General features: G+C 46.4%; 1 protein-coding gene across 1 annotated transcript; it reads right to left on the bottom strand.

The window, feature by feature from the left end:
- Nucleotides 1-783: 783 nt before the first annotated feature.
- Nucleotides 784-13,493, bottom strand: GSG1 (germ cell associated 1). Its single transcript, XM_073337454.1, has 6 exons — nucleotides 13,437-13,493; nucleotides 11,355-11,673; nucleotides 7,503-7,550; nucleotides 4,485-4,637; nucleotides 3,940-4,051; nucleotides 784-1,109 (listed from the first exon to the last, which is right to left on the bottom strand). The coding sequence occupies exons 1-6, from the start codon at nucleotides 13,491-13,493 to the stop codon at nucleotides 785-787; spliced, it is 1,014 nt and encodes a 337-aa protein (XP_073193555.1). The 3' UTR covers nucleotide 784.
- Between the last annotated feature and the right edge of the window lie 11,557 nt (nucleotides 13,494-25,050).

The raw sequence follows: 25,050 nt of genomic DNA, 5'->3' as shown, positions 1-25,050 counted from the left end.
CGGGAGCAGACAGGACTTGGCCAGAGGTGATGGGTGCTTTAAAAGGGGGATTGGTGGGTGGAGGAGGGAAGAGGTGACTGGAAGGCAAGTGCAGAATGAGACCCTCTTTCTATCCCTGTTCCAGTGGGAAACTCCTGGTTTGAAGCGATTTCTCTGGCTGTTCTGGGGGAGGGTCTGGAGCCAGTTTAACTCAAAAGGGCCAGACGTGACATTCTGCAGCGCACTGGGTGTTTTGAAAAATGGGACCCATTTCAAGTTGTGTGGCAAATAGAGCTGGGCATACATAGCCCAAAGCCTTAGGGGTTTATTAACATGGAGGTCAAAATGCCATGATCAAAAGGAAAGTTCCAGACTCTCACCATTATAATTGCTGACAACTGGTACTGTCCCCCTGGGTGTACCCTTTCCATTTTTGTGGTACTGTTGGCATTGGAATGGCTCCCATAGCACCCCTGTGGCAGCACGGGAGCCTCAGGATACAGGTGGCATAACAGTTTCCAGTGGAAAGGGCCTGTGCGTTTACCATTCCCAACTCACATGGTACCATTGCCCTCAAGAGAGCAGACCAGCTCTAGTAGGACAAGCCACAATGTCACTGTGAGTGTCCCTGCAGTGCTGCCCAGAGACATCGATAGCGGTGACCACATGCCTTCCCCTCCTCCCAGCCCCCCGGAAGCGTTAAAGAAAGGAACCAGAACCCTAGGGAACTTGTTAACATTGATACTAGTATTTGGTTCAGATCTCAATCTCCCTACCGCTTCCCAAACAGCCTGCTCCCCACTCCCTAACAGTGGTCTTCCCCCACGGACTGTCCCAAGACCTCGTCTAACTCAGGTTCCTGCTGTAGCACCTTCTGCTGCAGCTCGGAGTAAAAGTCGACCCCCTCTGAGACGGAGCGGAGGGGCTTGTCTCTCTGCTGGTAGTAGCTGCTCATCTGCTCCCTGTGGTGCTGCTGCTGCATGAAGCACTGGTGGTGCTGTGGCTGGTCCTTGATGCTCCCGTCGTAGCCTTTGATATGGTTACGCTTGAACTCCAGCACGGTCTTGGTGTAAGTGTTGAGAGTGGTAACAGCAGAGGCCATGCAGCAGGTGAAGGAGGCCCAGGCCATGCTATAAGAGGGGAAGGAGAACAGCACATGCAATGAGGACCTTAATAAAGTCTTCCACTGTCGGAGAAGTATGATGGCGTCAAGAAATGAACCAGATGCATTGCAAGGAGCTAATGGCCTTCTTCTGGAACACCAGGCAGAGGCCACTAACTGGAGATGGACATCAACTAAATAGACGAGAGCTGTAGCCCAGACCCAAACCATTCTAGCCCTTGAGCTTTATCCTGCCTCCGTTACCCTTCCCTTCCCCCAAACAATGGAGTAAAATGTTGCTACGTCCATAACATACAGTAAAGAAAGAGGTGGGGGAAAATGCCGTAAGGAAAAAAGTGGATGCAGCGAGAGAAAATGACAGGAGGACGCTGGAAAATCTGCACCTGGAAAGCATGATCCCGAGGCAGACCCCTTAGAGTAACAGGCCAGCCAGGGAGATCCTGAGTATCTTGTTCATTTTGCGGTCTTCAGTTACATTAACCATGCTCTGTGGCACCTGTTGGATACTTTGTTTTGTCTTGTTTTCAAATAGCTTTTGATATGGTCTTTTCATAGGATCATTACAGAAAGAAAATAACCTTTCACATTCAAGTAAGCCAATATTACATACATGGAAAACAAACCCTAAAAATAAACTTTTTATGTGTATCTAGGTTTGAAACTGCAGGATTTTCCAAGGAATAAATACTCAGGACTCATCATAGATCACTGAGGATACTGCCCAGCATGCAACTGCAGTTAAAATGGCATTTTGGAAAACTGGACAGAACAATGTTAATCATTTGTGTTCAGTTTTGATCACATTATTTTGAAACAGAGCTGAGACTAAGAAGCTCCACATCAGGGCAGCTAGGCTTGCAGAGATGAAATATGTAAATAAGATTATTTAGAGTGGCAGAAGTGAGGGACTTCTCAGAGAAGAGATTGAGAAGGGCACAGGGAAAACTGATCAGGCCATCTTTTTTATACTGTCCCATACTTTGACCTGAAATTGATTTGAAGTTAATGGCAAGTAAACTTAAAACCAATGCAAAAAATACTTCACACAATAACCAGACAGTCAGTGGAATACAATGCAGCCAGAGGTTCCAAAGCCAAACATTGCAACTAGATTTAATAAGGTCTGGATCATTTTATGGCCAATAATGTAGTTCTGCTAATCTAATCTCATGCTTCAAGCTATAAACTGATCACTGTCTGGGTCAGGAAAGAACCTTCCTGCTTCCCTCCTAGCCCTGCAAGATAGCACCGTTGGCCAGACGCTTTTATTGGAGTTCTGTGTTCCTCCAAAGCACTAGGTATTAGCCACTGCTAGAAGAAGGATCCCAAATGTAATGCACCAGTGTTCTGATCAAGTCTGAAAGGTTTTGTGTTCCGGTTGTGTCCCTCAATCCCAGAGTTTCCCAACACCTCCTTGAGCCATACCCTCAAAACACCATTATCGCCACTATATGCATGTTCTCTAGCACTATGCCTATTTCCCTCTTAAATAGGTGGCTCCTGTTATCCTGTGGAAGAGACAATGTTCCTGTGACTTATGACTGTATAGGGACAACAGTGAGCAGTAGACACTGTGCTCAGTATCTTGGATGCACCAGTACCAGCTTCCTTAATGCATGTTCACTACATTTATGAGGAGGATCTTGCACTGTGCATAAGTGGTGATGGAACTTTGTAGAGCCGTTATGATGCTGTATATGGAGAAGTATGCTGTATTTAGCATTAAGGTGACTATGGTCAGGACTGCAGACTCATAATTACAGAAAAAGTGTTATACTGACTGATGCAAGCAACAGGAGGCCCATGTAGAAGGTGGCAATGGAGACAGATTGTGAAACCACAGGAAAGGAGGGATTCTGGTGAATCATTTCAACAGAGCGCCAGGCCCTGTAGTTTCTAGGCACGAGTTTATAGACAAGATGCAAAACAACACCTAAACCATTCACATTGATGGGTTCAGATGGGCCATATGGGATGTGATGGGAGGCTGAGCCCTAAGCTTGCCCCTGTTTATATTCAAATGCGGGAATGTGTCAGTTTTATGAGCAAACCATGATGAAATGGAGAGGATGGATGAATCCAATTCTAGAGAAATGGCTGGTAGTGAAGGTCAGGGCACTTACTCTAGCCCGCAGCTCTAGGTGGTCGTCAGATTGCACAAGCTCAGCAGGATTGGGCCTGGTTGGTATTTACATGGACTAAGCAGGGAACATCGGGAACTTAATTTGGTGATGCTTGCCCCTCTGACTCAGTACTAAGCCAGTGCCCTAGTATGCTGTCAGGGGGCACTGTGCTGCTGGAGAAGTTGGCGTTTAGGCTACGTGTGCACTATGAACGAGGGGTGTGATTTCCCCTGCTCGTGTACACATACTCACACGAACTCTCATTGAGCTAGCATGAGTATAAATAGCTGTGTAGCCACAGCAGCATGCTCAGCAGCAGCAGAGGCATGACTGAGCTTCTGAAATAGGGAGGTCTATTAAACTGTAGGATAATTTCTCAAGGTAAGGGGTGGAAGCTCCATATCCTGGTTCATTTAAAATTGGACTGGACAAAAAACTCTGGGGAATATATGTTTCAGGGAGCAATCCTGCACTGAGTCAGGGGAGTGGACAGATGTGACCTAGCTGGTTCTCCTCCATCCCAGATCTATTACATTAACCCGTGTGAGACAAGGGTTGAGGTAAACACCTAAGGATGACAGAGAAGCAGCACTGGGGAAGCCATATTGGAGCTGTCTTCAAGGGCAAGGGGGCTAAGTAGAGGAGTTCTGGAGAGGTGGAGTGTGACTGAAGCCTACAGCCATAAGGATGTGGAGAGCCTCACAGTTCACGTACTAGAAAGCCCAGCCATAGTCCCACGAGTGCGGTCTCCAGTCCTCTGGCCCCAGATTGACAGTTGCTTGGAAGACTTGTGAGTACATCATGTGAGCCACCATCCCCAGCAGGCCTAAAGCAAGAGGACAGGAAGGCACAATTGTCACAGTGGAGGCCAGGGCCAGCTGATTTGTTCTTCTGTCTAGGAACTAAGGCTTAGAACCAAATCCATCCTTCCACTCAGCAGGTTCAGCAGCTAAGTAATCTCCACCCTTGGGCCCTGTTCGCCCACCCTGTGTCATTGTCTCTCCTCTAATTCCTCATTATTCTCCTCAACGCTGCCCATTTCCTTCCCTCTCACTCTCACATTCTCTCCATTGCCCCTTTCCCCTTTTGCCCCCCATTGTCACTCTGAGGCTAATGAATGTGTGAGGTCTTGGCTGCACTTTCTTCCCTAAAGGATTTCTTGAATCCTTTCCTTGATGAGTTTCACTCCCTGCCCTGAGCCACTTGTGCTGCCACCCCAGAATGCTTTCATGACCCCGTGTCTGCAGTGGAGCACCAACCAGACAGCACAGAGGAGACAGCAGCGAAGGCGTTGAGCTTCAGCCCGCAGACTGGATTCCCAGAGTACAGCATTTCTATCAGCAGCAGGATGAAACTAATGAGCAGCAAGCTGATGTAGACCATCTCTGACCCCAACGACAGCCACAGGATTCCTGCCACAAACCAGAGGAAAGAAGAGACCTCTCTGAGTCAGCACAAAATGGGGTCATGATCTGCCACAGCCCTCCCGACCCTGACCCCCCAAAGGATCCCCACCATAACTGGGGAGAGAGAGAAGACTCCAGACATACCCCACATCCCGCTGAGCAATGTGGAGTGAATAGCCAAACACTGGCTAAAAAGAATGTGGCCATTCTGCAGGGATGACATTCACCCCTGTGCAGATGGCCTGAAGAGGACGTATATACCACTTAAGCCTTCAAATTAGGGTTTAAATTATATGCATAGGTCTTGTGTGGATCCTCTACACAGGTACATCTAGGGCAGTTGAGTAGAGCTCAGAAAAGTAGGAGATGATCTTATACACAGGGGTCCTGTAACATCTCTGTACTGGGATCGACTGTCTCCCAGTCCCCTGCTCTAACCACCATTACTACTAATAGACACCCTAGCCCTGAAATTGAGCTGTACCTTTCACTGCAAGGGAGGGGGAAGGTGGCTTTAGGACTGACCCATAGCTCAAATTAGCCAGAGGCCGGTGAATGTCAGCTACACTCCCTCCTCCTCCCAACATACCCACCTCTGGCATGACCTTATGCCACCCAAGGAGTCCCCTTCCCCCTTCACCCATTTCCAGATGGGGAGGATCAGTTGTTTTTCTGAAGTGAAAAGGGGATGGAATGCAGCCAAGATTTGGCACCCCATCTCTAATTTTATATTGTACTATATAATAACAGATGTGGATATTGTATTAAATAGTGTAGCGTACAGTGTATCTCCTAACTTCTATAGACATTATTCTGCTCTCCTACAGGATGTTCTAAGCTACTCCAATTATATAAAATATTATGGATACTAATTAGGATCTGTACAAGACCATTTGAAAATCAAACATTTGGGAGCTCTGTTTCATCCCCTGTGCAATTAGCAAAAGCCTTAGTTTGGACTGTGATGGAGTTTGGAATCTTAGATGACAGGTGACATCACAGTGTCACCTGGGAGACCAGGAATGCCAGTTCCAGAAGCTTCTTTTCAGCCTTGGCTAAATAACAAGGCTCGAACAGGACTGCCTTTGAGCACAGAAGCTGAGCTCTTATGCATCAGGAGTCTGGCTTTGAGCCAAGAACGTGAGTGCCAACTCCCTGGAGCTGGTGGAAAGTGATTGTATGGGGAAAGCCTGAGCTGCCTTGTAAGCCTCGAGCTAAGGAGGGCTGAAGACTCCAGTTGTCCAGCTCCTCCCTGCTACTACTCCAGTGAAGGAAAAGTGATCACTGGGTTGTTTCCAAATAAGCCATATAGACCCAATGCAGGAGAAGTTCAAGGTGAGCTGGGAGACTCGTCTCCCTATTCTGCAGTTCAGGTTTTGATAAGGAGCAGGAAGCATCTAGTTATACTAAGTTCTTGCATAATTGTTTCTGGATATCATTTTCCATTCTGTAAGTTCACAAGTAATTCCCACTCTTGGTTTTGGTCCATCTGTTGTAGAGTTGACTTAGCCTGTAGTTCTACCTGTTAGAATAATTAATGACTGTAATTTAAATACAACAAGCTTTCTGCCTGTTCCTTTACAGTGGTAGAGAATCCTATTGTGAGGAAGGATTGAGCCTAGTAGTGGATCATGGATAACACACACTACTCTGTTAAAACTAATTAATACTGAAAGACTAGGAAGATGACCTTGTGCTTGAATAATGTATCCATGCAAAGTTGGGTGGGGATAGGCAAAGCACAAACATTTAAATTACCCAGTAGAAATAGCTCCCGTTGTGACTACAGGTCAGTTTTTAATTAACAAGTGCCATCAGTAAAAATACAGATTTGTTATTCCCAAGGAGACCAGGGTAGATGTATATATTTATTAATGTAACAGGATAAAACAAAACAGCAATTTACTGTCTCCCTGACTGCCACCAGAACTCAATCCCTCTACAACAAAACACAAAACTCCCCTCCCTTGCACAGATCCTAACCCACAGCAAACTCGGCCCTGCACAGCAGCCCATGGAAATCTGGCCACAGGCCCTGTCTATGTGTTTTATATTTTGACACCTACAGTAGAGATTTCTGACTCAAACTAAGAATGAAAGTAGGCCTCTTGCATGCATCTGGGAAAGTAGCTTGTTAATACTAAGAATTCTTTGCTCACATATTCCGTTTCTCTTCCGTAGATTTCAAGGTGCATTACAAAGGTGGGGTATGCATTATTATCACGATTTTAAAGAGAAAGTAGGACCAACATTTTCAAAAGTGGGTACCCCGAAATAGTGGCCTTGAAGTCAATGGAAGTTTTGCCATTGGCTTCAGTGAGAGTAGGATTTCACCCTTAGGGTCCAATTTATAGATGTTCTGATCACCCACTGCTCCTATTCAGCTGGAGTAGTGGATGCTCAGAATGACTGAAATTCAGAACTCGAGTGTCTCAGGTTGGGACCCAAAAATTAAAGCACCCAAAATTGTGGCCATGTTTCAAATTTTTGACAGAAGTGACTTGCCCAAGATCATATGTCGAGTCGATGGTACAGCTCTGTTACTATTTATCATGTACACCGATTGCCTGTGTGCATTCTAGGTTATGACCAGGATTAGACATGTTGAAACACAGCAAAAGAGGCTGTCTTTGCCACATTTCCAGTTGGGCTGACAGCAGGAAGTACCAGAAATTATGTGAGGAAGGTTTAGATTTCTAGCTTTTTGGGTAGACATTTGGGGTGAAATCTTCAGTACTTTGACTTCAATAGGCCAGGATTTTACCCAACCCTTTAGGTACCTACAGCACCCTCTCAGCCTGCAGAAGTTCCCCACTCTCTAGACGGTGCATTGGGCAATGCTAGTGAGAAAAAGAAAAGACTCATTCTTACCTCTCTCTGCGGGGGGTGAAAGCTCAATGAAGCTACGACATTTCTCATCTGAAATGCAAACACAATCAAGCTCAGATTATATGGATTCTCAAAAGATAGTAGGGGAGGATGGAGGGGAAAAAATTCCACCTTAGTTGCCTCTTTGATTTCTCAAGCTTGCAGGCTCTACCTATCTTAAGGTCTCCTAGAGTCTGCTGTCTTTCTGACCAAAGAGATGGTTGCGTTGATCTGGTTTAGGAGTCCAGTGCAGAAAAGTGGGGAAGGAAGGACAGTGGTCTGTCTAGTTCAGATGGGGCTCTTATGAGAAAGCTAGTGTACATTCAAAAAAAATTAAGTACAGTTGAGTATAAGTAAATAGCTATAAATTCGAAACCCTAAAAGAAAGCTATGATGAGAGGAAACGTTCCTTTGCTGTCATAGAAGTTCCACAAGCTGCTTGAACTCTATAACTTCACCCCTCCCAGCTTCAGCTCAGAGATCATAAACTTTCTTCTATTTCATGATTTTCCAGTATCGGCTACAAACCCTCAAACTCATCACGTGGCCCATGCTCCATTTGCCTGCCTGTTATTTGCCAAACACACCAACTCTTTTCCTCTTACGCTCCATGAACAAACCAGAGAGGTGCTTCTTGTCCCACTCCAGCTGTGCTGAGAAAACCACAATATATATCCTAATCTCCATAGACAGGCCATCTACCTTTTTTCACTCAGAGACATGGAACTCTAATCTACCCCATCCACTTTCCATATATAGCCTAGGAGGACTTGTGGCACCTTAGAGACTAACCAATTTATTTGAGCAAAAGCTTTCGTGAGCTACAGCTCACTTCATCGGATGCATCTGTAGCTCACGAAAGCTTATGCTCAAATAAATTGGTTAGTCTCTAAGGTGCCAGAAGTCCTCCTTTTCTTTTTGCGAATACAGACTAACATGGCTACTACTCTGAAACCTGTCATATATAGACTAGAAACTCCATTATCATTTTCATATATAATTTTCTGATGTGAGTCAGAGACATTGCTCCAGGCCAGTTATCAACTGCCATCCAATCCACCCAACACACACAGGCCAGAATACCCTAGGCACCAAACTAAGCTCAGCCATTGCTTCTTGACAATGGCAGAAAGATGAGCATTGACTTGTCTGTAGAATGTATTATGTTCTCATTAATTGGCCAAGATTTTAAAAATATCCAGAGTTGTATCTAGTCTCTGCTGCACCTATGAAGGAGGCTTAACTCCACCAGGGCCCTCATGCCAGCTATACTCTAGGCTGCATTCAGCAGGTTGATTCCAGCCTCTGCTAAGGAGCTCATATAACAGGCACCAGAGGAGTCAGCTCCCACTTAGGACATGGAATTTTCACTTGCCACTTGTCCTGCAGAAAGTAGCTCACAGCTCCTTCCCGATGAAGGATGTACTTTTTCTTAAGAACAGGACACCCCTTCTCCAAAGGAAACTCTGACTCTCCCCTCAATACAGAATCACTATTACTTCCTCACCCTTAGGCATATACAATCCAAAATTGCTTTGGCTGCCATATCCCAGTGCAAAGTTTTGTCTAATCCGCACATCCATTATAACCCCTAAAACCTCTTAGCATAACTGCTTGCCAGAGTTCTCTTTCCCACTGAATCACCCCTGAGCGGATAATTTTCCCCATATATATTAGCTTGCCTTTTTTCTCCAGCTGAATCTCATCTTGTTATTTTCTGTCTACAATTCTAATCTCTGTAAGCCCTTTATATTATATCTTTCCTCTCGGTGTTCAAAATTCCTTCCAGCACAGTACCACCTGCAGATTTCATTAACTCACTGTTCACTACCTCATCTAGACTTTAATGAAGTTATTAACAACACTGGCCGTAATGCTGAGCTGTGCAGTGGCCTCACGAGACACCTTCCCCTAACTCAATACTTTGCAGCTGATGATAATCCTTTGTTTCTGGTCCTTCAATCATAACAGGGGCTATATTCAAGCCAGTCTGAATTAATTTTGAGAGTCTGATTTCATGAAAAATTGTACCAAATGCATTAGTAAAATCCAAATCTATCAGATCTCCTCCCCTTCATGCCTCACTCTTATTCCAGTACTGCCAAGAGGCCTGTGAAAGCTCTGAAAACCCTTTGAACTCAGTCGAATGATGGAGTCTCATTCCCAACTCATCCCTGGTATTGCCATGGAAATTAATCACAGCTTTAAGCATTCCCACCTAAGTGCACCCTGTTCTGAACCATTCCTGACAATGCCCAGAACAAACCAGTCCTCTCAGCAAGACCTGAGAGTGACTGAAGCTTTTTTAAATATTGTTGTTCTGCTTTTAATTTGTGACCTCTCTGTTTTTAAGCGCTGATCCCAGTGGATCACAGAAGGAGAAATAGTGCACAGAATGCCTTCTTTAACTGATAAGTTCCATTGTGAGTGCCTTTGAGGAAGGGGGAATGCTGGCTGGCACAGAGGAATGGGGATGGGCTAAAACACCTTTCATTTCTGTATTATTAATTTCAACCTAGCTGTTGCTGCCTTTGGGGCTAGCTCTGACCCGGATATGCCAGGCCATAAAGATTGGCTTGGGGAGAATTCCCGCAGAGCAGGTTTGACTTGGGGCTGACCAAAGCCGCAGCACAGGAGTTGAGGCAGGGTGGGGGTGAGCAAGTCAGGGTGATTTTTTTTTTCTGTGAAATACTAAGACTTTAATGACAAGCAGTAAAGAAATAAAGTTTGCAGATAGTGATACAACTATGAGTCAAGCTACTGCACTGGCTGGCTGAGTAAGGAAAAATAAATATTACTGTGAACATAGTGTGACAGGGTCGGGCCAGATGGCTACAGGAGAGTAATTTTTTTTTTTTTGAAGCAGAAAAGAATTTTATTTGCATAACACTTACAAAGACTCACCAAAAAGGAAAAAACAAAACTATGCAACAAAACAAAAGCAAACGCAAGGTATAACACAGCAGCCTTCAGGAGCAAGTCAGGGTGATGGGAGGCATGTTTAAAGGGCTCTGGGCTGCGGAGCAGTCCACAGGCAGCCTGGGTAAGGTTGCCATAAATTAGACCAGGACCACTAGCCTAAATTTCACTGGGGGCCACACCAGCCCCCCAGCACAGGCAGAATTTGGTTGGCACAAAGATGCCATGAAGCATATTGCCAATGCCAAGCATTCAAAAAGCATGACTGTGTCCCCCTCCACCTCCCCCACAAACCATGAGCTTCTAAAGATAACCCTCCTGTTTATACTCCCTCTTTTGCACCTTTGGGGTTCAGGTTTGCAAGCTTTTCTCCACAACTCTGAGGGAGAGAAACTTTGGTGGTGGGGGTGTTTTAAATGACAGTTGAAATTCTCTCTTATTCACAGGACTCCAGGGCCTGGGCCTTTAAGAAAAACACCTCCTGTTATGGTACTTGCAATGAAAACAACAACAGTGGTCAGCCCTGCATAAAGCCATCACCTTGTCTCTCGCCACATAGGCTCCGTCCCCTACTGAACGTGACATGAACTGGGGGAGGGAGGCTACTCCAGTTCATGCTGGGACAGATGTGAACATTACAAAACCACCGCCTACCACAAATAGTGCCAAGGTGCCTTTTTGTTAACAGTCTCATCTTGTCTCCAAGGCCCATTCAACTCCCCCCGCATCATTCCCCTCACCGAGGGATGAAGTATGGTGGTGTGGTTTGTGGGTATGGGTGGGAGGCAGACACTGCCACTGCCCCAGCTATACCCATTCTGTGGATATGGAGAAGGTACCTTTCCCTAGTGTTGTCAGCCTGGCACCTATCATTGATACTAAAGGCATTTTGCTGTAATAAGAATGAGGCTGAGGCTGCCTTGATGGAGATGCTACCTGGCCCTTCCATGTTCTCCTCACAGGAAAGCCACATGCCAGTGTGGAAGTATCGGAAGGCAAAGCGGTCGTCCCCGGTCTCCCAGCTGTAGTGCACTGCATCCTGGGATGAAGAATTGCTAGCACCTCCGTCACTGGACACGTGCACACCGATGCATTCGGTGGCTTTGCCCTTGCCACATAAAGGCTTGGGCACCTTCTGGGTCCCAACACACCAGTAGCTGCCAAGCAAGGCTGTGGTAGAGAGGCTGAGAGCCAGCAGATTCAGGACAACTGCCAAGACAGCACGATGCCAGGGCAGGATCTTCAGCAGTTCCATCTGCAACAAACAAACATGAAAGACTCACATACCAGCCATGCATCTCCCTTCCCACGCACAATGGCCCAGACCCTCACCAGTGTGTAGGCTCCTCACTTCCACTGATTTCACTGGCAGTCAGAACCTAAATGCCTTTGAGGAGCTGGGCCTATGTCATATCCCACCAAAATGTGTAAGTGTGTGTGTGTCAGGGCAGGGAGGAGAAACAGGACATTCTGCCATCCTCAGGGCATCTTATTCCCTCACTCAGGAATGAGAAACCATTTCCTGACAGCATGACCCCTTCGACTGTGGAAATAGTCACTCGAGGGAAGTGGTTGCTTCAGCCATTTAAAATTGGACTGGACAAAGGGACTGGAGAATAGACTCCAGGGAATACTCCTTCTGTGACAGAGTGAGTGGAGTTTCTCTCTTCAGTGACAGCTGTGTGCACAAAACTGATGAACCGATCAGGGCCATGAAATGCAAGCACCTATGAGGTAGGTGGCATGCCGCAGCAGTTAAACAGCTCCCAGGAACACCACGCATCAGCTTTGGGCAGGAAGCTTTGGTCAGGAAGCAATTGTACCCCAGGACAATGCACATTTGCAATGCCCGGACACATTTTATTGGAGGGCTGCAAAGCATTATTTTTTTCAGATAATGGCTAATTAATTTAGTTAATTTAATTAATTTAGCCCAACATTGTGAGAGGTAAACATGCATGTAGTCATTTTGCAGATAGGGAAACTGAGGCAGAGAAAGATTACATGAATTAACCAAGGTCACACGCCGGATCAGAGACTCAGGAAGAGAACCTAGGAATCCTGACTCCCCAGCCTAACTCCCTACTAGGCAGCACTTCCCACACTGGAAGCTACCAGCCCTTAAATCAGAATTTGAGTGGGGCACTGGGATGGCAATAGTGTAGTGAAGATCTTAAATGACAATAAAAGCCTCTATGTTACAATTCATTTGAAAGCCAGCAACTCCAACAGCACCTTAGTATGTCAGGGCACTGGGCAACTTCTCACTCTGAGGGAAGAGCACCCCCGCTGAATAACCCACACCACTTCCCCCCAGAATGCTGCGGTTTTCTCTTGAGGTCTCCCAGCAAAACACTCCATAGAGTATTTCAATGTTATCTGTCCAGCTGCCGGTTTCTCATGTGCCTTCTTCCATGGGGCACCCCCGACGCATGGTACAACCTCGCTGAGTTCATTGGCATGGCTCCTACCTTTCCATATTTAAGATTCTCCTAAAGACCTATTTCAGCTGTGCTGCTCACCGTGGGTAGAGGTGATAGTATATGACTTGCCTCCTGCTGTTTCCTTTCCCCTAACCTCTGTCTGCTTGTCTGTCTGCCTTTACACTGCGAGCTCCCCAAAGCAGGGACCACCCCCTTTTCAATGTTTGGGAAACACCAAAAATAAATAATACTGAGAGATGGAATGTGGCTTTACTCGTGATAACTTACAAGGACACGGTCCAAGGAGGCCACAACCCCTGCGCTGCTAACCAGAAGGCTCATTAAGTCTGATCAGTGAAGGACAGTGCCTGAGATGGAGCAACTTTCCCTCTTGCGTGGGAGTAGGATTGACTAACCTTGCATCACACAGAAGGCCTTGTCTACACTGATGGCAGCATGCAGAGCATGTATGGCTGCAGGCTGCAGTGAAAATCAGGCTGCATCCACACTGCAGCATGTAGCTACACAAGGCAGTGAAGGACCCTGGCGGGATTGGGGCAGCAGGGGAAGGCTTCAGCAGCAAGGGGCCTCTCACCTGCCAGAGCCTTTCCCCAGAGCCAGAGTTTTTCCCTGTGGTGAGGAAGGGCTGCATTGTGGCAGCAGGACACTACAATGTAGACATGGGAGGCACTGCCTGGGCAGAGAGCGACTGTGTGGAGTACATACCCTATGGTTCTGGCGTGTCTTTACTCACCTAAGCAGTGCGTCACCATCTACACTGCTGTGTATACCTGTGGTAGGAGGGGTGCAAAGTCCGTACTCTGTATGCCGCCGTAAGTGTAGACATAGCCTCAAAACACTGCCAGAGGCACAAATGTGCCCAAGCAGAATGAACTGAGCAAAGGTAAGAAACTACCCAACCACTGAGAATGCCCTTCCCTCTCCCTTCAAAGTTTATTGCTCAGGATTCTGTTTCCTCCTGTGAGCCACTCCATGGACAATTACTCAGCCCTGGTCTACACTAGGACTTTAGGTCGAATTTAGCAGCGTTAAATCGATTTAAACCTGCACCCGTCCACACAGTGAAGCCCTTTATTTCGACTTAAAGGGCTCTTAAAATCGATTTCCTTACTCCACCCCTGACAAGTGGATTAGCGCTTAAATCGACGTTCCCGGCTCGAATTTGGGGTACTGTGGACACAATTCGATGGTATTGGCCTCCGGGAGCTATCCCAGAGTGCTCCATTCTGACCGCTCTGGACAGCACTCTCAACTCAGATGCACTGGCCAGGTAGACAGGAAAAGAACCGCAAACTTTTGAATCTCATTTCCTGTTTGGCCAGCGTGGCAAGCTGCAGGTGACCATGCAGAGCTCATCAGCACAGGTGACCATGATGGAGTCCCAGAATTGCAAAAGAGCTCCAGCATGGACTGAACGGGAGGTACGGGATCTGATCGCTGTTTGGGGAGAGGAATCCGTGCTATCAGAACTCTGTTCCAGTTTTCGAAATGCCAAAACCTTTGTCAAAATCTCCCAGGGCATGAAGGACAGAGGCCATAACAGGGACCCGAAGCAGTGCCGCGTGAAACTGAAGGAGCTGAGGCAAGCCTACCAGAAAACCAGAGAGGCGAACAGCCGCTCTGGGTCAGAGCCCAAAACATGCCGCTTCTATGATGAGCTGCATGCCATTTTAGGGGGTTCAGCCACCACTACCCCAGCCGTGTTGTTTGACTCCTTCAATGGAGATGGAGGCAATACGGAAGCAGGTTTTGGGGACGAAGAAGATGATGAGGAGGAGGAGGTTGTAGATAGCTCACAGCAAGCAAGCGGAGAAACTGGTTTTCCCGACAGCCAGGAACTGTTTCTCACCCTAGACCTGGAGCCAGTACCCCCCGAACCCACCCAAGGCTGCCTCCTGGACCCAGCAGGCGGAGAAGGGACCTCTGGTGAGTGTACCTTTTAAAATGCTATACATGGTTTAAAAGCAAGCATGTGAAAGGATTACTTTGCCCTGGCATTTGCGGTTCTCCTAGATGTAGTCCTAAAGCCTTTGCAAAAGGTTTCTGGGGAGGGCAGCCTTATTTCGTCCTTCATGGTAGGACACTTTACCACTCCAGGCCAGTAACACGTACTCGGGAATCACTGTAGAACAAAGCATTGCAGTGTATGTTTGCTGGCATTCAACCAAAATCCGTTCTTTATCTCTCTGTGTTATCCTCAGGAGAGTGAGATATAATTCATCGTCACCTGGTTGAAATAGAGTGCTTTTCTTCAGGGACACTCAGAGGTGCCCGTTCCTGCTGGGCTGTTTGCCTGTGGCTAAACAGAAATGTTCCCCGCTGTTAGCCACAGGGAGGGGGGAAGGTTGAGGGGGTAGTCACGCGATGGGAGGAGGCAAAATGCGACCTTGTAACGAATGCACATGTGCTATGTATGTAATGTTAACAGCAAGGTTTACCCTGAAAGAGTGTAGCGACTGTTTTATAAAATGTGTCTTTTTAAATACCGCTGTCCCTTTTTTTTTCTCCACCAGCTGCATGTGTTTCAATGATCACAGGATCTTCTCCTTCCCAGAGGCTAGTGAAGCTTAGAAAGAAAAAAAAACGCACTCGCGATGAAATGTTCTCCGAGCTCATGCTGTCCTCCCACACTGACAGAGTACAGACGAATGCGTGGAGGCAAATAATGTCAGAGTGCAGAAAAGCACAAAATGACCGGGAGGAGAGGTGGAGGGCTGAAGAGAGTAAGTGGCGGGCTGAAGAGAGTAAGTGGCGGGCTGAAGACAGGGCTGAAGCTCAAATGTGGCGGCAGCGTGATGAGAGGAGGCAGGATTCAATGCTGAGGCTGCTGCAGGACCAAACAAGTATGCTCCAGTGTATGGTTGAGCTGCAGCAAAGGCAGCTGGAGCACAGACTGCCACTGCTGCCCCTCTGTAACCAACCGCCCTCCTCCCCAAGTTCCATAGCCTCCACACCCAGATGCCCAAGAACGCGGTGGGGGGGCCTCCGGCCAACCAGCCACTCCACCACAGAGGATTGCCCAAAAAAAAGAAGGCTGTCATTCAATAAATTTTAAAGTTGTAAACTTTTAAAGTGCTGTGCTTAAAGTGCTCTGTGGCATTTTCCTTCCCTCCTCCACCACCCCTCCTGGGCTACCTTGGTAGTCATCTCCCTATTTGTGTGATGAATGAATAACGAATGCATGACTGTGAAGCAGCAATGACTTTATTGCCTCTGCAAGCGGTGATTAAAGGGAGGAGAGGAGGGTGGTTAGCTTACAGGGAAGTAGAGTGAACCAAGGGGCGGGGGGTTTCATCAAGGAGAAACAAACAGAACTTTCACACCGTAGCCTGGCCAGTCATGAAACTGGTTTTCAAAGCTTCTCTGATGCATACCGCGCCCTCCTGTGCTCTTCTAACCGTCCTGGTGTCTGGCTGCGCGTAACCAGCAGCTAGACGATTTGCCTCAGCCTCCCACCCCGCCATAAACGTCTCCCCCTTACTCTCACAGATATTGTGGAGCACACAGCAAGCAGTAATAACAGTGAGAATATTGGTTTCGCTGAGGTCTAAGCGAGTCAGTAAACTGCGCCAGCGCGCCTTTAAACGTCCAAATGCACATTCTACCACCATTCTGCACTTGCTCAGCCTGTAGTTGAACAGCTCCTGACTACTGTCCAGGCTGCCTGTGTACGGCTTCATGAGCCATGGCATTAAGGGGTAGGCTGGGTCCCCAAGGATACATATAGGCATGTCAACATCCCCAACAGTTATTTTCTGGTCTGGGAATAAAGTCCCTTCCTGCAGCTTTTGAAACAGACCAGAGTTCCTGAAGATGCGAGCATCATGCACCTTTCCCGGCCATCCCACGTTGATGTTGGTGAAACGTCCCCTTGTGATCCACCAGAGCTTGCAGCACTATTGGAAAGTACCCCTTGAGGTTTATGTACTCGGCAGCTTGGTGCTCCGGTGCCAAGATAGGGATATGGGTTCCATCTATGGCCCCACCACAGTTAGGGAATCCCATTGCAGCAAAGCCATCCACTATGACCTGCACATTTCCCAGGGTCACTACCCTTGATATCAGCAGATCTTTGATTGCGTGAGCTACTTGCATAACAGCAGCCCCAACAGTAGATTTGCCCACTCCAAACTGATTCCCAACTGACCGGTAGCTGTCTGGCGTTGCAAGCTTCCACAGGGCTATCGCCACTCGCTTCTCAACTGTGAGGGCTGCTCTCATCCTGGTATTCATGCGCTTCAGGGCAGGGGAAAGCAAGTCACAAAGTTCCATGAAAGTGCCCTTACGCATGCGAAAGTTTCGCAGCCACTGGGAATCGTCCCAGACCTGCAACACTATGCGGTCCCACCAGTCTGTGCTTGTTTCCCGAGCCCAGAATTGGCGTTCCACAGCATGAACCTGCCCCATTAGCACCATGATGCATGCATTGTCAGGGCCCATGCTTTCAGAGAAATCTGTGTCCATGTCCTGATCACTCACGGGACCGCGCTGACGTCGCCTCCTTGCCCGGTATCGCGTTGCCATGTTCTGGTGCTGCATATACTGCTGGATAATGCGTGTGGTGGTTAATGTGCTCCTAATTGCCAAAATGAGCTCAGCGGCCTCCATGCTTGCCTTGGTATGGCGTCCGCACAGAAAAAAGGTGCGGAACGATTGTCTGCCGTTGCTCTGACGGAGGGAGGGGCGACTGACGACATGGCTTACAGGGTTGGCTTCAGGGAGCTAAAATCAACAAAGGGTGTGCCTGTACATCAAGGAGTATTTCAGGCAGGACTGCACGGAGGGTTCCAATAAGAAATGGTGCACCTAAGTTATCGTTGTTATTGGAACAAGGAGGTTAGCCTGGCCTCTGATTGATACATGGCTAGATTTACCTCGCTGCACCTTCTCTGTGAGTGACTGCAGTGTGATCTAGACAGGGGAGGAGGAAAATGAGTACAAAACAAATCTGGTCTATTTCTTGTTCTGACCCACTCCATCTATCTTTTACATCTTTGGCTGGCAGCAGACAGTGCAGAAGGACTGCATGCCATCCACATCTCATGGCTGCTTGGCAGAAGATGGTACAGTACGACTGCTAGCCATCTTCATCTCTTGCCTGCCTGGCATAAGATGGTACAATACGACTGCTAGCAATCCTCATCTCTTGCCTGCCTGGCAGAAGATGGTACAGTACGACTGCTAGCAGTCCGTATCGCCTGCCCGCTCACCATAAGACGGTTCAATAGGACTGCAGGACTAAAGAGAATGACCTGGTCAAGTCACTCCAAATTTAGTCCCTGCACCCATGTCTGCCCAGGCGCTCCCAGCCGACGTGGCCAGGAGCACCTCGGACACGATGAGGACGACTACCAATCGTATTGCACCGTCTGCTGCCAGAAGGCAATGGGTTGCTGCTACTGTGCAGCAAAGCCGTACCACGTCTGCCAGCACCCAGGAGACATAGGGTGACGGTTACCTGAGCTGGCTCCATGCTTGCCGTGGTATGGTGTCTGCACAGGTAACTCATGAAAAAAGGCGCGAAACGATTGTCTGCCCTTGCTTTCACGGAGGGAGGGAGGGAACGGGGGCCTGACGACACGTACCCAGAACCACCCGCGACAATGTTTTAGCCCCATCAGAGTGCTCCATTGTGAGTGCTCTGGACAGCACTCTCAGATGCCCGATTGTTTGCCATTGCTCTGACGCTGGGAGGGGCGCTTACAGGGTTGGCTTCAGGGAGCTAAAATCAACAAAGGGGGTGGCTTTACATCAAGGAGTATTTCAGGCAGGACTTCACGGAGGGTTCCAATAAGAAATGGTGCACCTAAGTTATTGTCATTATTGGAACAAGAAGGTTAGCCTGGCCTCTGATTGATACATGGCTAGATTTACCTCGCTGCACCTTCTCTGTAAGTGACTGCAGTGTGATCTAGAAGAATGAGTCCCCTAGACAGGGGAGGAGGGGAAGCAAATGAGTACAAAACAAATCTGGTCTATTTCTTGTTTTGATCCACTCCATCTATCTTTTACATCTTTGGCTGGCAGCAGACGGTGCAGAAGGACTGCATGCCATCCACATCTCATGGCTGCTCGGCAGAAGATGGTACAGTACGACTGCTAGCAGTCCGTATCGCCTGCCCGCTCACCATAAGATGGTTCAATAGGACTGACTGCAGGACTAAAGAGAATGACCTGCTCAAGTCACTCCAAATTTAGTCCCTGCGCCCATGTCTGCCCAGGCGCTCCTGATCGACCTCACAGAGGCGACCAGGTGCACCTCAGACATGACAATGACGGCTACCAGTCGTACTGTACCGTCTGCTGCCACAAGGCAAGGGGTTGCTGCTACTGTGTAGCAATGCCGTACCGCGTCTGCCAGCACCCAGGAGACATAGGGTGACGGTTACCTGAGCGGGCTCCATGCTTGCCGTGATATGGCATCTGCACAGGTAACTCAGGAAAAAAGGCGCGAAATGATTGTCTGCCCTTGCTTTCACGGGGGGAGGGAGGGAACGGGGGCCTGACGATATGTACCCAGAACCACCCGCGACAATGTTTTAGCCCCATCAGGCATTGGGATATCAACCCAGAATTCCAATGGGCAGCGGAGACTGCGGGAACTGTGGGATAGCTACCCACAGTGCAACGCTCTGGAAGTCGACGCTTGCCTCGGTACTGTGGAAGCGCTCCGCCGAGTTAATGCACTTAATGCACTTAGAGCATTTTCTGTGGGGACACACACACTCGAATATATAAAACCGATTTCTAAAAAACCGACTTCTATAAATTCGACCTAATTTCGTAGTGTAGACATACCCTCAGCAACCTCCCTGTTTAATGACCCTGGGAAGGGTGTTGCCGCAACTACAGAGTTACTCATTCAGTCTCTAATCTGAAGGCATGTTTGCCTTACCAGTGTCCAGGAAGCCGATGATTGTCACCTGCACAGTATTAGTTAAGGGTTTGTGGCCAGGGCTGAGGGAAAAAATGTCCAATAACACTTTTTTTCTGGTGAAGATAAGATTGTCAAGAAAACAGATTCTTTGTAGAAAGTTTCAGAATAACAGCCGTGTTAGTCTGTATTCGCAAAAAGAAAAGGAGTACTTGTGGCACCTTAAAGACTAACTGGCATACCTTAGAGGTAATTACCAGCAGGAGAGTGGGTTTGTTTGTGTTTGTGTGTTGGGAGGGGGGGGTGAGAAAACCTGGATTTGGGCTGGAAATGGCCCAACTTGATTATCATTCACATTGTAAGGAGAGTGATCACTTTAGATAAGCTATTGCCAGCAGGAGAGTGGGGTGGGGGGAGATATTTTTTCATGCTTTGTGTGTATAAAAGATCTTCTACACTTTCCACAGTATGCATCCGATGAAGTGAGCTGTAGCTCATGAAAGCTTATGCTCAAATAAATTGATTAGTCTCTAAGGTGCCACAAGTACTCCTTTTCTTTTTGTAGAAAGTGTTTGCTTTCCTCAAAAATATCCAGCTTTTCATCTGAAGCAGAAAACCTGAAAACTGAAAATTTTCCACTGAAAACCAAGTTTTCCATTTTTCAGCATTTTTTTTTTTGGTCAGAATTATTCTGTTGGCACTTGCTAAAAAGGGATTTAGAATCAATCATTATTATTAATTTTTTTGTCAAAAACAATTTTTTTTATTTTCATCTAAATTTTCCATGAGAAAAAAATTCTGTCCAGCTGTATTTGTCTCAGCATCTTAGAATCTGCATAATTTTCTAAATACCTTAGGATTGGGGCAAAGGGAAGAAGAAGGGGCAGAAAATGGTGGTGCCAGGAGGATGTAGAAGAGCTGAGAGAGAGGAGGACATTGGTTAGGAAAATAAGAAGGCAACCTGAATAACTTCCTTAGACAAACACACCCGGAAAAGTTTCCTTCTACGAAGGCCAAGCACTTACTGCCTCAGACAGTGGTAACCTGTCAGACAGCTTCTGGCATCTGGAAAGCCTCTGCTGCTAACCTTCTGAAATAAAGGAGAGTAGAAGTTACCTTGCTGGTGGGTCTTTTACGTGCTGTTGTTTAGTTTGTGGATGGCACGGCTGTAGGACTCACTCTTTGCCTTGCTCTCTCCTGCATCTACCAGCTAGATCTTTCAAGAAAACAAACTGCTTCTAAAGCTCTTTCTCCTTCATCTCCACCCAGCCCCCCAATACCCTGTGATTATTAAATGCTCTCCCTTCCAGCCAGCAGCTGTTTTGAGCTGTTTTATAATCCACAATGCAATCATGGCACAGCTGTTCCGGGAGATTATACGGGAAGAGATTGGTGTTGCAGGCTGGGATTAAGCGCAAAGAGTGATCTGCATTCACTGAGGAAAAAGTTTCAATATAATACAGAGGAGCCTCCAATTACTCCCATTTGATGGATGTTTGGTAGCCCGTACAAAATGAGTCAGAGTTTCTCAGCCTAATGCCTAGCAGCCCAAAAAACTACAACCACCATTGGTACTAGCTGGTCCCATTGTTGGCAATCACAACAGAGTGGCGAGGGACTGAATGGGCTATGGAGGCTGAGTTCCCTTGATCCTTTGAGTAGTATTCTCCTCGGCAGAACTGAGGCATGTGAAAAGGAAAGAGCAGGGGAAGGGAAAAGCTGGTGCTCTGCACCCGTTCTGAGGATGGAAGATTTGAGACTCCAAGGGACATCAATCCGGCACCTCTCACAACCTCTTCAAATTCTAATTAAAAAGAAATAACTGGATGAATATGTCAAACAGCCACTAAAGGGCATAGGGGAGCTCTCACTATGGTGCAAGGCATTTGTTTTAAGTTAGAACTTCATTACAGAAAAGTGCCCATAAGGCATCCCATGCACGCCTGCCTATCTGGGGTCAGGAGGAGACCTTGTACAGAGTGGGCGAGTCTCCCAGTGTTGTTCGGGGTTATCCGAATGGATTGTGTATGTAGCTAGTCTACTCTCCTGCCTCTTGTCATACCAAATAAAGCAATGGTCTATCTAGTCAGGGATCCTGGTTCTTATAAATCCCATTGCTAGATGCTTGAGAGGTAGATATAAAATAATACTTGGCACTTGTATAGTACTTTCTGTCTCCAAAGTACCACACTGACATTAATGAAAATGCCACACAATGCCCCTACCTGGTCAATAGCATAATTTCCTCCTGATCACTTATATCTTGAAGCAGGAGGACTGATAGCCCTTAGATCACGTTAGTCCTAGCTATTGCACAGGCTACTCTTATGTATATATTTCTTTCTGAGGTTAATTGGCAGCAGTACTAAATGTTTGGACAATCACTGTCCTCAGATCCTTATATTAATTGTTGAGTTGTGCTGAATGCAGATTCCTCTGTCTGAGTGAAAAGAATGAAGCCCATATATAATATTGGTTAGGAGTCTTCTTCTAGCGAGAGAGGCAATTCTTTCTGTAGGTCAAAACGTTCAAATGGGAGTATGTAAATTTTGGCATTGAAATCCATATTTACAGACCTCAATAAAAGTGGCCTGATTTTCAGAGGGTGAGTCTGAGAGGTGGGCAGCCCCTCTGAAAATCCTCTTGCAATCCCTGAGTCAACTGTGGAGCATGCACCTAACTTTTAGCACGTTAGCAGTCCCATTATAGTACGTGGAACAACTCACGTGCTTAAAGTTGGGCACATGTTTAATTATATTGTGGAAGTGAGTTCTAATTTATGTGTCTAGATATGGATTTTAGGTGTATACCTTTAGGTCCCCATGTTTAAAAATACTGGACTTAAGGTCCAGAATTGTGGATTTAGTTGCATAAACACCTTTAAAAATCTGGCCCTTAGTGTTTTTGATGGCAACAGAATTTATCCTACCACCAGGTGGCAACTTTTCCTCACTCTTTTCTCTGGAAGCCTCACTTGCTGCTCGAACTTGTATCACGTGTATCGGGGAAGCAACATCCCAGTTTATATCTATCTTCTCTCCCTTTTTTGTTCTGTCTTCTCTCAAAGAACAAATTCTCTCTCTGAGTCTCTGTCTCTCTCTCTCTCTCTCTTTCTGTGTTAGGTTTTTCTAAGGTGCTTATCTCTATCAGCTAAGCCCCGAAGAATTATAAAACCGTGAAAATTATCAGTGGCAAAGATCTAATAGGTCACCTGCTCCATCTTTTGGCTAATGCCGGATTGCGCCCGGTACAGTATTTTCCAATGCTTGACCAAGTCTCATTTCAAATATCTTAAGCAATGGGGTTTCCATCTGGAGATTATTCCACCATCCAGTAGATTTCAACCTTGGAAAATATTTCCTAGTATTCAACCTAAAATCCTCTTAGCTCAATTTCATGCCATTGCTACTAGAAATACTCTCCCAGACATCCTAAACGATTCCACTGCCTTAGCATGCTGTGGGGAGCACTGTTTCTTCCAGTTTTCTCCTCTCTGGGTATCTGCAGCTCCACACCACTGACCATTTTAAAGGTTTCCTTTGCCTAGTGAAGGCAACACAGGAAGCACTCTTATTTCACTGTGTGATCAATCAGGTGCTTTTCTTATATGAACACAACGAGGAACTTCACTGCAAGACACAATATTAGTGCAACATCTTCGAGGCTTACATATACAAAAGTCAGGTCATTTAAAAGTTAAATTTCCCACAGCATTTTTAGCTTGACCCCATTGCACATACACATTCAGAGCCAAATCCTGCAAGGAGGTGAGCACCCTCAGTGCCCAAGGACTGCTGTGGGATTTGAGGGTGCTGAGCATCTAACTGGATAGCATCCTGTGGCAGTGATACTCAACCGGTGGATCTCAAGAGGTGCATGGCTCTTCATATCCCTTTATGTAGTTCTCTTCCCAGGGGTAAGTAAGGCGTCATGCGATGGTCTGACATGGATTCTTCAGTTGCCCTGGGAGAAAATGGCAATATCAACGAAAACACGCACATTCACTCAGCTAAACTCACATAGACACTCATACCCACAAACCATTCTGCAAGCTCCTCAGACAGTACACCTGCGTTACCTTCTACCTACAGCTCCTTCTTCTGCTTTTGTCTGAATAAAGTCCAGAGAAGTGGTCCCGTCCCTCAGTGACACATACACAGCAGATATCTCTGGGTGGTGGTGACATTAGAGCCAGACTTTTCGAAACCAGTGACAGACTGCAAATGCCAGATTTCTCCCTGAGCCCTAAGTAATTCTACTCAGATTGCAACCTTTATTTAGCTGTTTGTATGTATGAATTAACTCTTACTTTGCAATGAACTAGTTAGGCATATGTTTGGATTCTAAATCCATTTAAAGGTGAATTTTTTTAAAAACCTTTAATATTGGTTGTACTGTTCGGGACACAAGCTCACTAACAGAATATACGTGTCGAATATACATTGTTTACACATTACAAATATATTTTAAAGGTGAATAAACAAGCTTTTCACCTCTTAGGACCTGACTTTAAGTTCCTGCATTTCTTCAGGAAAAGGTTCTGTTTGAGGGGGGATTGTTTTTTCTTCATTTATATCTTTATGATTTTGACCTATTTCAGAAACACACAAGGTTACAGGAAACAAAGAAAAATTAAATGCAGCAGCCTAAATTTTCAGAATTCACTAGGGATGTTTGTTGCCTTGACTTCTAGATGCCCAACTTAAGATACCTTAAGGGATCTCAATTTACACAAAGCATTGAGAGCCTGCCTTCTTCAAATCGGGCCCCTTTAATGTGACTCAGATTGGGCACCCAAAAATTGAGGAACTTCTAAAAATTTAGGCCAACATATGATATATAGGGAAAAGAAAAAAACAGTGGCTATACCTCTATAGCTATATTAAATAAGATCCAGAGCTTGCTTGTGTGAGCAAGGCATTCGGATACTACAGTGGATACTACAGTGGTGTGGGCCCTACAAGCCCATAGACAGATATATTAGATTAGGTAAGGTAAGCATTTATCTCCATCCGTTCTTTGGGGACAATACCCAAAATGGCACATATGAAAGAGTGGAAACATGCAGCTATTCTTTTTCTTTCATCAAGCATTCATCAATCATGAATTTCCAGGAAATCTGTCCAGATGCCTTGAAATGCACCACATTTGTCATTTTGTTGATGGGTTAATTCTTTCTAAGCTTGCTAATTCATGCATTGTGTAATATGTCTCAGAAGCTGCAGGATTTCCATTTTTGCAGAATGTCTCTCTTTGCATTTAGAAATGCTCTTAAAACTAATTGTTGACCGTTTTAGTTATACCTATTATGGGA

This window comes from Lepidochelys kempii, chromosome 1, assembly GCF_965140265.1.
Source record: "Lepidochelys kempii isolate rLepKem1 chromosome 1, rLepKem1.hap2, whole genome shotgun sequence".
Lineage (NCBI taxonomy): Eukaryota > Metazoa > Chordata > Testudines > Cheloniidae > Lepidochelys > Lepidochelys kempii.
This window is presented reverse-complemented; position numbering and strand designations above follow the sequence as displayed.